Raw genomic sequence first — 19,896 nt, forward strand, 5'->3', positions numbered from 1 at the left:
CATAAGGGTGGTGTCATCTGCATATCTGAGGTTATTGATATTTCTCCTGGCAATCTTGACTCCAGCTTGTGTTTCTTCCAGTCCAGCATTTCTCATGTTGTACTCTGCAGACAAGGATACTAGAGTGGGTTGCCATTTCCTTCTCCAACGTGACCCTCTAAAGGCATTCAGATTCACATTTTTCGTCCATCTGTGCGGACAAACATTAAACACCTTAGAGTTTGGGTTCTCTGATATCGTCTGATGTCCCACACCACCTCTTTAATTCACACACGAAGAAACAAGATCCTGGAGGGAAGTGGCTCCGTCAGGGCGTCTCAAAATTGTGAGTAGAAGCAGAAACCACCTGGTGGTCACATTCTTTTCGACCTTATTTTAATCCTCTAAGTGACTCAGCCTTGAGTGAAGGAGGTTCTCTGGATTGGTGACCAAACACACCTGGCGAAATGACTCAACGACACCCTCATCCCGTCAAGCTACCTGGAGGCCAGGCCCCACTGCGAGGAAGAATTACGTCAAATCGGGGCCTGAGTAGCTGAAGTAAACCAGGGCGGGGCCCTGTGAACCTCCGCTGATTTCAGATGCTCCTGGAGAACGCTGGCGGGTTCATCCACATGGAGCTGGGCCTCCCCACCACACCCGGACCTCCCCACCTCGCCAGGGTAGGGGGCCCTCTGCCCTCTGGCGCCCCCCTCAGCCCTCGCCAGGCGCCTCGCCCCTCATCCGCCTCCTCAGTGTAGGGGGCCCTCTGGCGCCCCCCTCAGCCCTCCCCAGGAGCCTCGCCCCTCATCCGCCTCCTCAGTGTAGGGGGCCCTCTGGCGCCCCCCTTCAGCCCTCCCCAGGCGCCTGGCCCCTCATCCGCCTCCTCAGTGTAGGGGGCCCTCTGGCGCCCCCCTTCAGCCCTCCCCAGGCGCCTGGCCCCTCATCCGCCTCCTCAGTGTAGGGGGCCCTCTGGCGCCCCCCTTCAGCCCTCCCCAGGCGCCTGGCCCCTCATCCGCCTCCTCAGTGTAGGGGGCCCTCTGGCGCCCCCCTTCAGCCCTCCCCAGGCGCCTGGCCCCTCATCCGCCTCCTCAGTGTAGGGGGACCTCTGGCGCCCCCTTCAGCCTGCGCCAGAACGCGCTCTCCTCAACGCAGCCCCCTCGGCGGGCTTACATTGAGCAGTGACCAGAATGCAGAAGAAAATCAGGAAGCAACGGACGTTGTTAAAACGCTGACACCAGGGGAAAACCAGACAGCTCCAGCCGCAGGGCCCCTCCAAACTCCCTTTCCGGTGTCCGAGTCCGGTCTTGGCACCGCGCCGCGTGGCCCCGGTCTGGCCGCCTCCTTGTTTGCTGAAAGCGCCGAGCTTCAGGAGGCTAACCGGGAAGATCCTGAGGTGCGGGCGCTTCGGCCCGGCATTCTCAGCCTCGGCCGCCGGTGGCCCGGTGCTCTTGGAGGGCGCGCCCTGCTCGGCCTGCGACTGCACCTGCTCTGGGGCCTGCGCCACCTCCGGCTGCACCTGCACCAGGCCCCGCTGCATCGCGCTGAGCCGGGGCCGTGGCTGGTCTCAGCCAGAAACAAGCCTGCCGGGCCTGGAGGTCGGGGACCTGTTGGCCACCAGGGCCTCCTGCAACCCCAGCCTTCAGGGGGAACGTTTCTTCTTGGGCAGGAGGCAAACGTCCCGCGGGGAGGTTGGCAGTTGCCCCAGGAGAACGTCCGGGGCTGCTTCCTGCTTTGCTTCCACGTGGGGCAGGGGGTGGGGTGGAGGGAACGCTAGTCCTACTGCGTGTGTGTGTCTGTGTGTGTGAGAGAGAGAGAGTAACTCAGTCGTGTCCGACTCTGCGACCCCATGGACTGTAGCCCACTCACCAGCTCCTCTGTCCATGGGATTCTCCAGGCAAGAGTACTGGAGTGGGTAGCCATTTCCTTCTCCAGGGGATCTTCGCAACCCAGGGATAGAACCCACAGTTTCCTGTTTTGAGGCCGATTCTTTACTGTCTGGGCCATCAGGGAAGTCCCCTCAGCTTTGCTAGATTCTTATAACTGCTCACATGGACAGGGGCCCCCAGAGGAACTCGGATGAAAGAGATCCATTAGCGCCTTCAATCCACAACGATCCAAGGATACTGCTTCTTAATACTTAACTCGTTAGGAGGCAAGGGAAGGGGAGTTCTGTTTAGTGATGAGACAGTGAAACCGTCTCCTGGTCTCCTCACACTTATTTTATCCTGGTGTTTTGTGAACTGGGTGACCTCACTAGAAACAATCTGCTGCTGCTGCTAAGTTGCTTCAGTCGTGTCTGACTCTGTGCGACCCCATAGACGGCAGCCCACCAGGCTCCCCCATCCCTGGGATTCTCCAGGCAAGAACACTGGAGTGGATTGCCATTTCCTTCTCCAATGCATGAAAGTGAAAAGTGAAAGAGAAGTCCTTGCTCAGTCGTGTCGGACTCTTCGCGACCCCATGGACTGCAGCCCACCAGGCTCCTCCATCCATGGGATTTTCCAGGCAAGAGTACTGGAGTGGGGTGCCATTGCCTTCTTCGAGAAACAACCTGAACATTGTTAAATAACCGGGGAATCAGAAGACATGGGGTGGGGGAGGAATTTTCTTTTCCATTAGAGCGGGCTGGTTTTGTACCTGGAAAATAAATCACATGCTAGGTCCCATCCCCCTATGTAGGGAAGAAAATAATAATCCTTTCTGTTCTTAACGAGGTATTGAGATTCTGGGACAATAATTTCTGTGTGAAAAACACCTAGCAAATGGATGAAAACCAGCAAAGATGAAAAGACAATGTACTTTCCCAGGTATAAATTTTTTTCTGAAAAGAAAGGAGGTAAGAGAATATTACCAGGATAAGAAATATGTTTTTATGTAAAAATGCAAATTCTTACTGGGTTTTTTTTTCCCAATAGGCAAAAATATAAGTTATTTGGGATACAACATTTGGGGAGGATGACTTTCCAGGAGAAAATTAAACTTTCTTTCCTCCCATGGATTAGATGTTTTGTTATCAAAAACAACCACCTGGACAACAAGTTTTTGTGCTAGCATGGTACTGGGGCTGCTGTAATGGTACTGAGGCTCTGAGAAGAGCTGGGAAGAAGGCAGCCCAGACACCACTGCTGACCTGAGGCCGGGCTTTCCTCAATAGATCTATGTGCATATGGGTGAACGGAAATGTTATTTTGCCTATACTAAGAAACTTACCTTGTCAAATATGTGTAACTCCATACAGAGGAGCAATGTCCTAGTTTTCCCATCTTCATCTCAATGATGAATATTCATTGGAAGGACTGATGCTGAAGCTGAAGTTTCCATACTTTGGCCACCTGATGTGAAGAGCTGACACATTGGGAAAGACCCTGATGCTGGGAAAGATAGAAGGCAAAAGGAGAAGAGGGCAGCAGAGGACACAATGGTTAGAGAGCATCACCAACTCAATGGACATCAGGTTGAGCAAACTCTGGGAGATAGTGAAGGACAGGGAGGCCTGGCGTGCTGCAGTCCATGGGGTTGCAAAGAGTCAGACACGACTTAGCAACTGAACAGCAACAATCATACTCAAATAGGATTCTCCCTTCATATTGCTTCATGACATTAATAAGCATAAAGGAAATAGGAGGTAGGAAAGGGGTACTCTTTTTCTTGTGCTTTGGTACCAGACTGGGCACTGCCTGAAAGAAGGAAAAAGTCAACACTAATCAAAATAAATGATGCTAGTACTTTTGCTTCTACTCAAAATACAAAGAGCCATACTGAATGTTACCCCCACACTACCAATGACAATAACCAAAAGAAAAAAGTAAAAAGAAAACTAGAAATAATATTTAAAAATTGTCACTTTTTTGAGCCTATCAGAGAACTATATATTTCCAAAGCAATCAGGTGAAATGACTCCAAGGGTAACATACCTGGGAAGAAGGATGAGGCTCACAAACCCTTTCATCTTTGGCAGAGTTTGAGAACCACTGATGCAAGAATGTGGCCACCTGTATAGATCCCTTTGAAATATGATATCAGTTCAGTTCAGTCGCTCAGTCCTATTTGACCCTTTGCCACCCCATGGACCGCAGCACTCCAGACCTCCCTGTCCATCATCAACTCCCGGAGTTTACTCAAACTCATGTCCATTGAGTTGGTGATGCCATCCAACCGTCTCATCCTTTGTCTGTTAAGAAAAAGAGGGTGAAGAGCCTCAAGAATAATGTTTATTTATGACACGTACCATCCTGTAAACTTTCTTCCCTCTCCTATGGTCTTGATTCCTGTGCTTTGAGTAGTAAATATGAACTGTAAACCCTGAAATATCAAAGTCCTAAAAGAACCCTATAAGAACTACACAATAGAAACTTTCTCCATACTTCTTACTGATTTGATGTTTTGGTCACAAGTTAGTTGAGAGAGTGAAAATGAAGTGGAAAGGGATGGATAAAGTAATAAAATGTAGGTAGACAGCTCCTGAATGGCAATATCAGCTTTCAGAATTATGTGAAGTATCAGCTTTCAGAATGTTACTTGTCCTTACATTTAATACTAAGAATGAAGTTGATGCTTACACTACCTCAAAAAGACATACCATCAACACTCTGAGTGTACAGAAAACAGTGAATATATCCTTTAGAACTCAACTGATCAACTGCCTTCACCCTGTCCCTTTATTTCTTTTACCCTCCTTCTTTCCCTTTCTCCCACTGTACTTGTTCTGGATCATTTTTCATTTGACATCAGTCATCTTTAGAGAGAGTTCTAGACATTTAGCTCCAGAAACTTCAAGAGACTCACAAACTGTTTCACCTTTGGTATGGTAATCTCCACGCAGATTACCATAAGAGTTGTCGAATTTACCTTTATTTTATTAGAATTCCCAGGTAGTGTTGTTTAAGGAGTTTTCTCCTTTTCCTGTCTAATAAAAGGAATAGAATAGATCCCAAGCTAGTCACAAGGGGAATTCTAAAATTCTTCACTTAAACTAAAATTAAAGCACAATAATCTTTCCCTTGTGTCAGTGAGCTTTGAGGTTAACTAGTTAGACCTTTCTCATCAGTCTTTATTTTGAGAACAAATACCATTTTATTTTCCATCCTTCGTAACTTTTCCAAAGTTGTACAATTTTGACTTAAGGTATTTTTTTTTAACTTCAACGTTTTTTTCACATAATATCTTAGTATTCTGTCTCCTAATATTTCTCATTTGATTCCAAAAACCTCTTCTAAGACTTTCAAGTGTGTCATAATGGTAAATTATAAAAATAATACCACAAATTGTTACTATGCAAGTGACAGACTGGTTTCTTCTTAGATAGGAACATTTTTAACTAGTGATTTGAAAGCTCTTTTCCAAACAATTAAAAGCATGTTTTCATTGTAGAGTCTTGGCTTAGTACTAACAGGTTTCAAAAAAAAGGAAACCTGTCCATGAGTTTGTACAGAGAATTGTACATTTGGACAAAGTCTACTTCACATTTCTGTGTGATTTTTTTTTTCATAACTTTTATTACATGGAAAATGAAGTTCAACCTGTATAAATTTAAAAACAATCAAAAAGAAATATTTAAAAAACAAATCATTCTGCTCTTCATAACCCTCTTCATAACCCATAATTTTGAACTAGATTACATGATGATAAGTAAATATAAAAATCTTTAAATTAAGATAATAATGTGATGGAACTAAATATGCAGCAAATGTATTCAAATAAAATATATTTAAGCTAATATATTTTAACAGAAAATAGTTATTATAATAAATGGAAAACATACTACATTTGAAATCAGAGACCTAGGTCAATATCTATCTTCCTTACTTATTAATATTGTCTTTGACAAGTCACTTAAATTCTCTTAACCCAGGAATCTTTATTTATAAAATGAGATTCTTCCTATCCTACTTATTTCATATGGTTGTTGTGAAAATCAGAGATGACAATACAAATTAAAATGAGTTATAACTACAAAATATATACATTGTAAATTTAAAAATAAATATTAAAATAAAATTTTTAAGTAATTTAAATTTAAAAATATAAAAAGAAAATGTTAACAAAATTACCACAATTCTTTCTTCAATGTCTACTGCCAGGATTTACTTCTAATTTAAAATAAAGTCATTATTTACCACACTAAGATCTTAAAGGGTAATAAACTGCTTTGTTAGGATATGTTTCCATTTCTAGAGTCTAGGATAACTTGTTGGATTTTCAAAACTGAAAAGAAGAAGGAAGCAAAAAGAACTGTAATTTGTTACCTGCCTACTCTCTATCAGTCACTGTGCTAGGTATTTAGCATTTCACTCAGTTTTTCAGATATACTGGCTCAGGAAAGTTAAGACTTTTGCTTAAAATATCATGTGAAATCAGGAGGAAGTATTTCTATATTTGACCTAATTTCAAGGGTTCTTGACAGGGGCTATCGTGCCCCTGGGGTTCACTTGACAATGTCTAGAGACATGTTTTTCTGTCGCAACTCAGGGTAAGGAGTAGGATTCTGCTGAATATCCCACAATGCACAGGAATAGCTTCCACAGCAACTATCAAGCTCTTAATGTCAATAGTGCCAAGATTAAAATGTCTTGCTCAGATTTCAAAGTTCATGTTCACTCTACCATGTAATGTTGAAAATAAAAGCTATTTCCATGTTTCTTCCACAACACTGAGCTGTCACAGATGCACCAGGTTCAATCTTAGATACATTCTTTCTATGTTTTGAGTCTGTTTGGGAAGCTCCATTTTAAGATCCCACTAAATTATCTTTTTATTCAAGCAGCAAAGAAGGTTTCTGGAAAATGTTCATGCTGATCAGTCCAAGGAAAATGACTTGAGGTCAGAGAGCAAGGATGATTTGGGGAAAGGCTGGAGGCCTGTTACTCAAATCACATCCTGGCTTCTTCTCCCTCGCCCCCACCACTCAGCACTGTGTCCTAGTGAGAGAGGAATGCAGCAAACACTAAAGGAGCTTTTCATGAAACTTGAGGGCACTAGGAAGCTCTGTAGAAGTATAATACCAAAGAGAGGAAAGAATACTCTTCCTATTTGGAGTTGCTTCTCGGAAAATGATGCCGAAACATGAAAAAAGCAGTACTGTGCCCGAACCTAAGTTTGGGTCAGAAGAACTTCATATTTACGAGCAGATCACATTGGAGCTTAATGGTGTTCAAAAATTTGTAGCTTCAAAATACTTTTATAGAGGTTTGGCAGCCAACAATAATTCTAGAGCTAGAAAAGAGAGGTCTATAAGGCCAATATTTTTGTATTCCTTGACTCTGTGAATGGTACCAACATCCACTCAGTTACAAGTCTTGGTGAAAAAAAAAATGAAAGTGTTACTCAGTTGTGTCCAACTTTTGCAACCCCATGGACGATAGCTGTCAGTCTCCAGGAAAGAATGGGATTCTCCAGGCAGGAATACTGGAGTGGATAGCCATTCCCTTCTCCAGGGGATATTCCCGACCCAGAGATCAAACCCCAGTCCCCTTCACTGCCGCCAAATTCTTCACCATCTGAGCCACCAGGGGACAAGTCTTGGTAGTCATCTGTAATTTCTTCTTCTTTGTAACTCCTCGGAACTCTTCAAACCCAGTGATAGAAGAGGATTTCTAGTATTGCAATCTATTTACATGCTTTACTCGCAGAGACTCTATGTAATATTTAATTTGAATAAAGGAGTCCATGGTTGAAAAGTTATTTGAAACCTGTGATTTTCCAGGTTGAGATCTGCAAGGCACTCCCTGCTCTGACTGCTGCCTTCTGACTGACTTTATATGACTTTGATCATCAGGTTCCAGCTCTACTCAGTTCATTGTGACTTCCCAGAGAGTTCATGCTACCATTTCAGTTTGACATAAATCTCCATTAAAACAAGCATCTCAGGGACTTCCCTGTAGGTCCAGTGGTTAAGACTTTGCCTTCCAATGCACACGGTATGGGTTCGATCCCTGGTTGGAGAGCTAAGATCCCATGTGCCTCGTAGCCAAAAAACCAAAACATAAAACAGAAGCAATACTGTAACAAATTCAATAAAGTCTTTAAAAATGGACCACATCAAAAAAATTACTTAGCACAGAGATCCTGGTACATAAGAAGCATGCAGAAAATATTAGTTAACATTACAAAACAACAAAAAAACCCAAAACCAAACATCTCATTGTTTTTGTATATATGTTTCTCCACTAAACCAAAAGCATCTTGAGGGCAGTGTATTTAGCACTTTGGAGAATTTAATTAATATTTGATTAGCAATTGATTAACTAATTAAAAGTGAACGCTACATGAAGCAAATGACTAAACCAGTGGAAACTATTAGTAATAGTTAAGAAAATCTTTAATGGAGCATGAAGCATATTACTGCAGTGAAGATAAAATCAGAGAAATATTGTCCTTGGATTGATTTACCCTGGAAAAGCTGTGCAGAAAACAAAAGAACATTCATTCCATGAACAGAAGATTTTATAAGAACCATTTTTAGCTAGAAATATTAGACCAGCTATGATTCTACAAATAACATATTAGCCTTTAATATCTGCATATATCTAGATTCTCAATTGCATTGCTGACTTGGATAGCAATGCCTTATCAAGGAAACTGACAGAGATGATCTCTTTTCTTCTGATGCTGATTTATTGATCTTTGACTTGCCTTCAAGGTCATTTGAGTCACCCTTTATGCAAAGATACAACTGTATGATCATGCAGTCATATTTCAAATAGCCAATGATGTTTAAAGTATCCATGGAGGAAAAAAATGATTTACCCCGTTAAGAATGTAAATCTGGACATCACTACTGAAAGCAGTAGGTGACAGACTTAAAAGAGATACGTCCTTTTCACTGTGCAAGACAACATGTGTTAGAAGGTCATTGCAACAGCACCAGTGTTATTTATTAGCACAACTGAACCCTAAAGGAAAGAGGAAGTCCGAGGGGGAAGTTCTGCCCATGGCTTAACTTTTGTGGTGGGTGTTCTGACTACAAAATTTTTTAAGTCTAAAGGAGTGTCAAAAAGAAATAATGATTCCTTACAAATTCTTTTTTAACTTTAGCCAGAAAATGAGACCTTTTAAGTTTCTAAGTCTCTAAGAAACAAAAGTTATAAAGCAGTGCTGTCCAATAGAAACAACATCTCAGCACATGTGTAACTAAAAATTTTCTAGTTGAGAGGGAGGGGACTTACGTGTACCTATGGCTGGTTCCTGATGATGTTTAGCAGAAACAAACAAAATTCTGTAAAGTAACTATCCTTAAATTAAAAATAAACATTTTTAAAAGATTTGTAAAAGAAAAGTACAAAAAAGAATTTTCTAGTACCACCATTAAAAATAAAAATGAGTGAAATTCATTTGAATTATATATTTCCTTTAAACAAATATGCACAAAATACTGACCTTTCAGCATGTAATCAATATTTTTAAGGCATTAACTATAATAAGATAATTTACACTCTTTTATTCCTACTAAGACTTCAGTATTTAGTGTGTATTTTACACTTGGAGCACATCTCAGTATATACTGGCCACATTCCAAGCGCTCAGTAGCCACATGTGGCTAGTGGCTACTATGGCGGGGAGTGCAGTTACAGAGGTTCATTTTTAGTTTGAAAAAGCTAAGTCTCTAAGTTATTTTAGGGCTAGAATTTAAATCACAGAATTAACAATATTTTGTTTTAGTTATTCATTATTTAACCGATGCTTTTGTGTTCTTTCATAATTTAACATAAAATGAGGCTTTTTCCATTTTTATAAATGAATTGGTTTTTCAAAGTCAAGCTAAATTACTTAGTTGTGTCTTTTTTTAATCTCAGGGTTTAGTCAAGTCGAGAAGTGTCTAATCACAAGATGTATTACGTAAGAGAGGGCATTGCCATCCAGTTGCAAGAACTGTAGCCAAGTATTTAAAAAGAAATAGTGGCTCTTTCCTGCCTTATCGATTTAACCTCAGTAAATATCATACTCAGAAGTCCATGTTGATTCTGTTTTTATGGTGGCACAATATCTACAAAGAATTTCATTGTATGAATTTAATATAATTTATTTAGCCACTCTCATATTGACGAAATAAGCTTGTTTCCAATTTTTGCTCTGACAGTACTGAAATGAATATCTTCGTATGTAGAATATTTTCCCAAAAGACAGATTGCTGACTTAGTAGCTTTTCATAGAAAATGTAAATAAGAATTATAAAACATATCCCAATTGTAGTAATACTAAATATGAATAAACTATCTTTGAACCTATAAAAGTATGGATATTAAAATTCTTTTGCATGTTTTCTAGAAGTTAACAAGTTACTATTGCTTAAAATTTCAATATAGGTATTAAAATATAGCTGCTGAATAAAGCAGCCCTTGATAAATTTAGCAAACCAAGACCTTGAGATATTTCAAGATATCAGCTTGAATAAAACAATGAATGTTTATAATGTGCTGTTAAATACCTCCCATATAAGATTTATTTTGGCTAAAATCTCTAAACCTGTATATAGGAAGAACTAAGGAAAGTTATGACCAACCTAGATAAGCATATTGAAAAGCAGAGATATTACTTTGCCAACAAAGGTCCATGTCGTCAAGGCTATGGTTTTTCCAGTGGTCATGTATGGATGTGAGAGTTGGACTGTGAAGAAAGCTGAGTGCCAAAGAATTGATGCTTTTGAACTGTGGTGTTGGAGAAGACTCTTGAGAGTCCCTTGGGCTGAAAGGAGATCCAACCAGTCCATTCTAAAGGAGATCAGTCCTGGGTGTTCTTTGGAGGGACTGATGCTGAAGAGAAACTCCAATACTTTGGCCACCTGATGCAAAGAGTTGACTTATTGGAAAAGGCCCTGATGCTGGGAAGGATTGGGGGCAGGAGGAGAAGGGGATGACAGAGGATGAGATGGCTGGATGGCATCACTGACTCGATGGACATGAGTTTGAGTGAACTCCGGGAGTTGGTGATGGACAGGGAGGCCTGGCGTGCTATAATTCATGGGGTTGCAAAGAGTTGGACACAACTGAGCCACTGAACTGAACTGACTCACTAAAGTAACCTGTTAAGAGTAATTCATATAACTCTTTTTGACAAATGAATCATAAATCAGATACGTGATGGTACAGATTACTGTAACATAGTTTAATACAGGAATGACCTCAACTATTAAGGGACATAGAACTGTGTTCAGTTCAGTCACTCCTTGCAACCCCATGGACTGCTGCACGCCAGGCCTCCCTGTCCATCACCAACTCCAGGAGCTTACTCAAAATCATGTGCATCACGTCGGTGATGCCATCCAACCATTTCATCCTCTGTTGTCCCCTTCTCCTCCTGCCTTCAATCTTTCCCAGCATCAGGGTCTTTTCCAATGACTCAGTCCTTTGCATCAGGTGGCCAAAGTATTGGAGTTTCAGCTTCAACATCAGTCCTTCCAATGAATATTCAGGACTGATTTCCTTTAGGATGAACTGGTTGGATCTCCTTGCAGTCCAAGGGACTTTCAAGAGTCTTCTCCAACACCACAGTTGAAAAGCATCAATTCTTCAGCACTCAGCTTTCTTTATAGTTTAACTCTCACATTCACCCATGACCACTGGAAAAACCATAGCTTTGACTAGATGGACCTTTGTTGGCAAAGTAATGCTTTGCTCTGCTTTTTAATATGCTGTCTAAGTTGGTCATAGCTTTTCTCCCAAGGAACAAGTGTCTTTTGATTTCATGGCTGCAGTAATCATCTGCAGTAATTTTGGAGCCCCAAAAAATAAAGTCTATCACTGTTTCCATTGTTTCCACATCTATTTGCCATGAACTGATGGGACTGGATGCCATGATCTTAGTTTTCTGAATGTTAAGCTTTAAGCCAGCTTTTTTACCCTCCTCTTTCATCTTCATCAAGAGGCTCTTTAGTTCTTCTTCACTTTCTGCCATAATGGTGTCATCTGCATATCTGAGGTTATTGATATTTCTCCCAGCAATCTTCATTCCAGGTTATGCTTTATCCAACCCAGCATTTCTCATGATGTACTCTGCATATCAGTTAAATAAGCAAGGTGACAATATACAGCCTTGACGTACTCCTTTTCCTATTTGGAACCAATCTGTTGTTCCATGTTCAGTTCTAACTGTTGGTTCTTGACCTGCATACAGATTTCTCAGGAGGCAGATCAGGTGGTCTGGTATTCCCATCTCTTTCAGAATTTTCCACAGTTTGTTGTGGTCCACATAGTCAAAGGCTTTGGCATAGTCAATGAAATGAAAGTAGATGTTTTTCTGGAACTCTCTTACTTTTTTGATAATTCAGGGGATGTTGGCAATTTGATCTTTGGTTCCTCTGCCTTTTCTGAATTGAGCTTGAACATCTGGAAGTTCACAGTTCACGTACTATTGAACCCTGGCTTGGAGAATAGAACTGTGTGCTCCTTTAGTAAACTGCCTTCATTTGCTTAGCTTAGTAAATGATTCTTGCTTCCTCTCTGATTAAGAGTAGTGAATTTTCACTACTTTTTGTTTCCAATATGTTGCCTTTCATAGTTTATATAATCAAATTTATTACATATTCTGCACAAAATATAACATCCTCAGGTTCTACACTGAAAAATGCAATGTACTATTAAAAATATTTAAAATGTGGGTGCTATTTAAGTACTACTTTTCTCACCCATTGAAGATATATTGTCAAAGATATAAGGTTAATAAGCAAGGAAGATAGATTTTTGACCTAGGTCTCTGATTCCAAATATAGTACGTTTTTCCTTTACAACTATCTTCTACTGCTCTGTGCTAAGTTGCTTCAATGATGTCCAGCTCTTGGTGACCCTATGGACTGTATCCCACCAGGCTCCTCTGTCCATGGGATTCTTGGGCAAGGATACTGGAGTGGGTTGCCATGCCCTTCTCTAGGGTATCTTCCCAGCCCAGGGATTGAACCCATGTCTCTTGTATCTCCTGCATTGGTAGGTGGGTTCTTTACCCCTAGAGCCACTTGAGAAGCCCCATCTTCTACTAGATGAAATATATTATTTGAACACAGTGCTGCATATTTAATCACAGCACATATTATCTTTATTAAAAGATTTTTGTATTTACTTGTCATCATGTAATCCATCTCAAAATTTGAGGATAATGAGCAGACTGGTTTGTTTTTAAATGTTTCTTTTTGGTTGTTTCTATATTTATACATGTTGTGTTTAATTTCCTATGTAATAAATATATTTCAGTATATAGGATCTTTGAAAATAATTTCTTAATAATTTGATAATCTCATGTCTCATTGATATATTGAAGCTCATCAACCAGTACCAATAGGAACACCTCCATAAGTCTAACTGAAGCAAGAGAGAATGCATACCCAAAGGGGGGAAGTAGACAAGGGTCCCAAAAGGGTTTGGAGTGCTAGAGTTAGTCACAGTAAACTTTGGCAAGGATCACTCAGAATCTGCAAACTGGGCCAGCCTCTGTCACAGTCAATAACCGTATTTTCAGAACTCAGAAGACGATGGTGGGTTGGATCACTTGGTCTGTGGTACTTTCGTATAACATAAGTGTTCAAAGGAATTGGTATTAAAAAGAGTTTAACCATGGGAGACCAATATAGATAGTCTGTAACCATGGTTTGATAGTGTCAGTCAATCAGTCATGCCTGACTTTTTCCAACCCCGTGGACTGTAGCCCACCAGGCTCCTCTGTCCATGGGATTCTCCAGGCAAGAATCCTGGAGTGGGTTGCCATTTCCTTCTTCAACAATTTGATAGAGTTAATCTGATTTACCAGTGCATTTTACAAGTCAAAGCTTCTGTCTAAATGCCTACTTCTCCCCTGACAACTTCACAGCCAGCAGGGACTCCCTTTGCCCCTCTACCTCATGCTTCCATGCTTAGTCACTCAGTCGTGTCCAACTCTTTGGGACCCTTTGGACTGGAGGTCACCACGCTCCTCTGTCCATGGGATTTTTCAGGCGAGAATACTGGAGTGGGTTGCCATTTCTTCTTCCAGGGTATCTTCCCGACCCAGGGATCGAATCCGTGGCTCCTATGTCTCCTGCATTGCAGACAGATTCTTTACCTGCTGAGCCATAGGGAAGCCCGACTTCATCAGAGGCACTGCACTCCAGTGTTTTTGCCTGGAGAATCCCATGGACAGAGGAGCCTGGCAGGCGATGGTCCCTGGGGTCGCAAAGAGCGGGACCCAACTGAAACGAATTCGCACTTCTGCACAGGTTTTGAAAGATTTAGTCTGCTGCCATCTAGTGGGCGTATACTTTCATTTTTATATTAAATGTTAAAGAAAGGGTTTCGACGTTTAAAACAGACCACATGCTGTCACATTTTTAACTTACCTTTCTTTGGAGAAAATATCTTCAATTCTTTTCACAAAATGATTTAATGTTCCTAATCATGCCCCCAGGATTCCATGAGAGCTGAACTGGAGTTACTGAATATATTCAGGGTAAAACAGTATATTTTTGTTTACACCATGCCAACTTTTTAAACAGCACACAGTGTATTTAAAACTTGAGTTTTAAAGCAAAACATTTTTAAAGAAAAAATTTTAACTCTTTGAATCAGGATTTTAAAATTCTTTTAATCAGGAATACCTGATTTGCACAACTTTAAGGCAGGGATTGATTACATACATACTGATAAGCAACGGGGCTAAATTGGCCCATAATTAGATTTTAGCTCATTGATTGGCATTTTATGAAACTGATAATTTGACAGGAGGAAATATCTATCACCATCACCCTTCTCTCACGTCTACAAAAAGAGAGGTCTCCTATACTCCTCGGGAAAGAAACATCGAGATTACTTCTGCTCACTCCTGTCACCTCATTACTTGACTCTCCCCCAAGAAGGACTGACTTATCAAACTGGTGAAAGTAGGGAAAGGACATCGAACGTACAGAACCCTGACCTGCAGTGTCCGTTCAGTCTGCCTACGACAATATAGCAAGCTCAATTCAGTGGGAAGAACAAGACGCATATTTCACTTTGCAGTTCCAGTTGTGCTCTTCAATATGGCTTTTCCAATAGTACAGCTAATATTCTGTTCCTTACTGTATTTCTGCATCTTCTTTACTGTATTCAGAACTCAAAGGCAAAAGAGGGTGGAATTAGTACTACCACAAAACCCAGTATTTGCATTTATATGTGTGAAAAAGTGAAAGTTAGTCACACAGTCATGTCCAACTCTTTGCAGTCCCATGGACTGTAACCTGCCCAACTCCTCTGTCCATGGGATTCTCCAGGCAAGAATAGTGGAGTGGGTTGCCATGCCCTTCTCCAGGGGATCTTCCCAACCCAGAGGTTGAACCCAGGTCTCCTGCATTGCAGGCAGATTGTTTACCAACAGAGCCACCAGGGAAGCCCCTTATATGTATGAAATGGGACAACTGAATTAGAGGAAGAGAAATCTATGGTAAAATGTTTCTTTCTGTGGGATTTAAGGATGAGGCAATGGCACCCCACTGCAGTACTCTTGCCTGGAAAATCCCATGGATGGAGAAGCCTGGTGGGCTGCAGTCCATGGGGTCACAAAGAGTTGGACATGACTGAGCGACTTCACTTTCGGTTTTCCCTTTCATGCATTGGAGAAGGAAATGGCAACCCACTCCAGTGTTCTTGCCTGGAGAATCCCAGGGATGGGGGAGCCTGGTGGGCTGCCGTCTATGGGCTCGCACAGAGTCGGACATGACTGAAGCAACTTAGCAGCAGCAGCAGCAGCATAAATAGAGAAAGATCATCTTTGGAGGCCAAGCGAGAATTACTGTAAAAGTACTGAAGTTAATGTAGAATCTGAGAGAGTGGCTATTTATTTAGCTTGACAAAGCTGACCATCCTCAAATACAGATATTTTCAAGAAATTCAGAGCAAAACAGAGATTTGTATTCCTAGAAAGTTTTTCCCCTGACTCAGTGTCCTGGAATATATTATAAAAGCACAAACTGGAAGGAATAAAAACATAACATTGTTGGCCTAATATGTATTTTGGGGAAACAGACTCTTGGAGGAGACAAACAGAACCTTGTGTGCATCAGGACCCAGGAGAAAGGAGTAGTGACCCCACAAGAGACTGACCAAGACTTGCCCGTGAGTGTCCAGGAGTCTCCAGCAGAGGAGTGGGTCGGTGGGGGCTGGCTGTGGGGCTGGGGGCACTGAGTGTAGCAGTGGGTGCATGGGACCTGTTGAAGGCAGTCGCCATTATCTTCATTACCTCCACTGTAGTTTGGCTTCAGGTCAAATAATGGGGAGGGAATATATCCCTGCCCATCAACAGAAAATTGGGTTAAAGATTTACTGAGCATGGCCCTGCCCATCAGAACAAGACCCAGTTTCCCCCTCAGTCAGCCTCTCCCATCAGGAAGCTTCCATAAGCCTCTTATCCTTCTCCATCAGAGGACAGACAGAATGAAAATCACAATCACAACCAACTAACCAAACTGATCACATGGACCACAGCCTTGTCTAACTTAATGAAACTATGAGCCATGCAATGTAGCGCCACCCAAGATGGGCAGGTCATGGTGGAGAGTTCTGACCAAACAAGGTTCACTGGAGAAGGGAATAGCAAACCAGACTTCAGTATTCTTGCCTTGAGAACCCCATGAAAAAAAAAAAGAACCCCATGAACAGTATGAAAAGGCAAAAAGATAGGACACTAAAAGATGAACTGTCCAGGTCGGTAGCCCAATGTGCTACTGGAAATCACTGGAGAAATAACTCCAGAAAGAATGAAGAGATGGAGCCAAAGCAAAAACAATACCCAGGTGTGGATGTGACTCGTGATGGAAGTAAAGTCCGATGCTGTAAAGAGCAATATTGCATAGGAACCTGGAATGTCAGGTCCATGAATCAAGGCAAAATGGAAGTGGTTAAACAGGAGACGGCAAGAGTGAACATTGACATTTTAGGAATCAGTGAACTAAAATGGACTGGAATGGGTGAATTTAACTCAGATGACCATTATATCTATTACAGTGGGCAGGAATCCCTTAGGAGAAATGGAGTAGCCATCATGGTCAACAGAGAGTCAGAAATACAGTACCTGGATGCAATCTCAAAAATGACAGAATGATCTCTGTTCGTTTCCAAGGCAAACCATTCAATATCACGGTAATCCAAGTCGATGTCTTGACCAGTAATGCTGAAGAAGCTGAAGTTGAACGGTTCTTTGAAGACCTACAAGACCTTCTAGAACTAACACCCAAAAGGGATGTCCTTTTCATTATAGGGGGCTGGAGTGCAAAAGTAGGGAGTCAAGAAATTCCTGGAGTAACAGGCAAATTTGGCCTTGGAGTGCAGAATGAAGCAGGGCAAAGGCTAATAGAGTTCTGCCAAGAGAATGCACTGGTCATAGCAAACACCCTCTTCCAACAGCACAAGAGAAGACTCTATACATGGACATCACCAGATGGTCAACACCGAAATCAGATTGATTATATTCTTTGCAGCCAAAGATGGAAAAGCTCTATACAGTTAGCAAAAACAAGACTGGGAGTTAACTGTGGCTCAGATCATGAAGTCCTTATTGCCACACTTAGGCTTAAATTGAAGAAAGTAAGGAAAACCACTAGACCATTCAGGTATGATCTAAATCAAATCCCTTAAAATTATACAGTGGAAGTGACAAATATATTCAAGGGATTAGATCTGATAGACAGAGAGTGCCTGATGAACTATGGACAGAGGTTCGTGACATTGTACAGGAGGCAGTGGTCAGACCATCCCCAAGAAAAAGAAATGCAAAAAGGCAAAATGGTTGTCTGAGGAGGCCTTATAGCTAAGAAAAGAAAAGTGAAAGGCAAAGAAGAAAAGGAAAGATATTCCCACTTGAATGCAGAATTCCAAAGAATAGCAAGGAGACATAAGAAAGCCTTCTTCAGTGATTAATGCAAAGAAATAAAGGAAAACAACAGAATGGGAGAGAGGCACCCCACTCCAGTACTCTTGCCTGGAAAATCCCATGGATGGAGGAGCCTGGTGGGCTGCCGTCTATGGGGTTGCACAGAGTCGGACACGACTGAAGCGACTTAGCAGCAGTAGCAGCAGCAGCAGAGATCTCTTCAAGAAAATTAGAGATACCAAGGGAATATTTCATGCAAAGATGGGCTCGATAAAGGACAGAAATGGTAGGGACCTAACAGAAGCAAATGACATTAAGAAGAGGTGGCAAGAATACACAGAAGAACTATGTAAAAAAGATCTTCATGACCCAGATAACAATGATGGTGTGATCAGTTTCCTAGAGCCAGACATCCTGGAATGTGAAGTCAAGTGGGCCTTAAGAAGCATCACTACGAACAAAGCTAGTGGAGGTGATGCAATTCCAGTTAAGCTCTTTCAAATGCTAAAAGATGATGCTGTGAAAGTGCTGCACTCAATATGCCAGCAAATTTGGAAAACACAGCAGTGGCCACAGGACTGGAAAAGGTCAGTTTTCACTCCAATCCCAAAGAAAGGCAATGCCAAAGAATATTACAACTACCACACAATTGCATTCATCTCACACGCTAGCAAAGTAATGCTCAAAATTCTCCAACCTAGGCTTCAGCAATATGTGAACCATGAACTTCCATATGATCAAGCTGGATTTAGAAAAGGCAGAGGAAAGAGAGATGAAATTGCCAACATCTGTTGGATCATTGAAAAAGCAAGTGAGGTCCAGAAAAACATCTACTTCTGCTTTATTGACTATTCCAAAGCCTTTGACTGTGTGGATCACAATGAACTGTGGAAAATTCTTCAAGAGATGGGAATACCAGACCACCTGACCTGCTTCCTGACAAATCTGTATTCAAGTCAACAGTTAAAACTGGACATGGAACAACAGACTGGTTCCAAATCAGGAAAGGAGTACATCAAGGCTGTATATTGTCACCCTGCTTATTTAACTTATATGCAGAGTACATCATGTGAAATGCCAGGCTGGATGAAGCACAGCTGGAATTAAGATTGCCGGGAGAAATATCAATAACCTCAGATACACAGATGACACCACACTGATGGCAGAAAATGAAGAAGAACTAAAGAGCCTCTTGATGAAAGAGGAGAGTGAAAAAGCTGGCTTAAAACTTAACACTCAGAAAATGAAGATCATGGCATCTGGTCCCATCACTTCATGGCAAATAGATGGGGAAACAATGGAAACAGTGACAGACTTTATGTTTAGGAGCTCCAAAATCACTGCAGATGGTGACTGCAACCATGAAATCAAAAGATCCTTGCTCATTGGAAGAAAAGCTATGATCAACCTAGACAGCACATTAAAGAGCAGAGACATTACTTTGCCAACAAATGTCTGTCTAGTCAAAGCTATAGTTTTTCCAGTAGTCATGCATGGATGTGAGAGTTGGACTATAAAGAAAGCTGAGTGCCAAAGAATTGATATTTTTGAACTGTGATGTTGGAGAAGACTCTTGAGAGTCTCTTGGACTGCAAGGAGATCCAACCAGTCCATCCTAAAGGAGATCAGTCCTGAATATTCATTGGAAGGACTGATGCTGAAGCTGAAACTCCAGTACTTTGGCCACCTGATGAGAAGAACTGATCACTAGAAAAGACCCTGATGCTGGGAAAGATTGAAGGTGGGAGGAGAAGGAGATTAGAGAGGATGAGATGGTTGGATGGCATCACTTACTAAATGGACATGGGTTTGAGTAAACTCCGGGAGTTGGCAATGGACAGGGAGGCCTGGCGCACTGCAGTCCATGGATTCACAAAGAACCGGACACGAATGAGCAATTAAACTGTAACTGAACTGTCTCCTCTCAAGGGTGCTGGTTCTGCAGGCTGCAGTTCCCAGGCTTTATATCCACTGCTCTCTGTTCGGTTTGGCCAGTGGGAAGGTGGGAGGAAAGAGGAAACCACAACATTTCTCTCCTTCTCTCTCTACCTTGGCAGTTCCTCTGCCAACAGCTGCCTCTTCCCCCATGGATCCAGTGTCTGCCATTTAAGCCCA

The 19,896-nt window shown here is 41.8% G+C and overlaps 1 protein-coding gene across 1 annotated transcript in view; it reads right to left on the reverse strand.

The window, feature by feature from the left end:
* Nucleotides 1–1,519, reverse strand: part of SLCO6A1 (solute carrier organic anion transporter family, member 6A1) — a 114,539-nt gene extending 113,020 nt beyond the window's left edge. Inside the window, exon 1 of the mRNA XM_010832005.1 lies at nucleotides 1,153–1,519. Within this exon, the coding sequence (XP_010830307.1) occupies nucleotides 1,153–1,519 (367 nt within the window). The remainder of the gene's footprint in view (nucleotides 1–1,152) is intronic.
* Nucleotides 1,520–19,896: the final 18,377 nt, after the last annotated feature.

This window comes from Bison bison, unplaced genomic scaffold (assembly GCF_000754665.1).
Source record: "Bison bison bison isolate TAMUID 2011002044 unplaced genomic scaffold, Bison_UMD1.0 scf7180017864533, whole genome shotgun sequence".
NCBI classification, from domain to species: domain Eukaryota; kingdom Metazoa; phylum Chordata; class Mammalia; order Artiodactyla; family Bovidae; genus Bison; species Bison bison.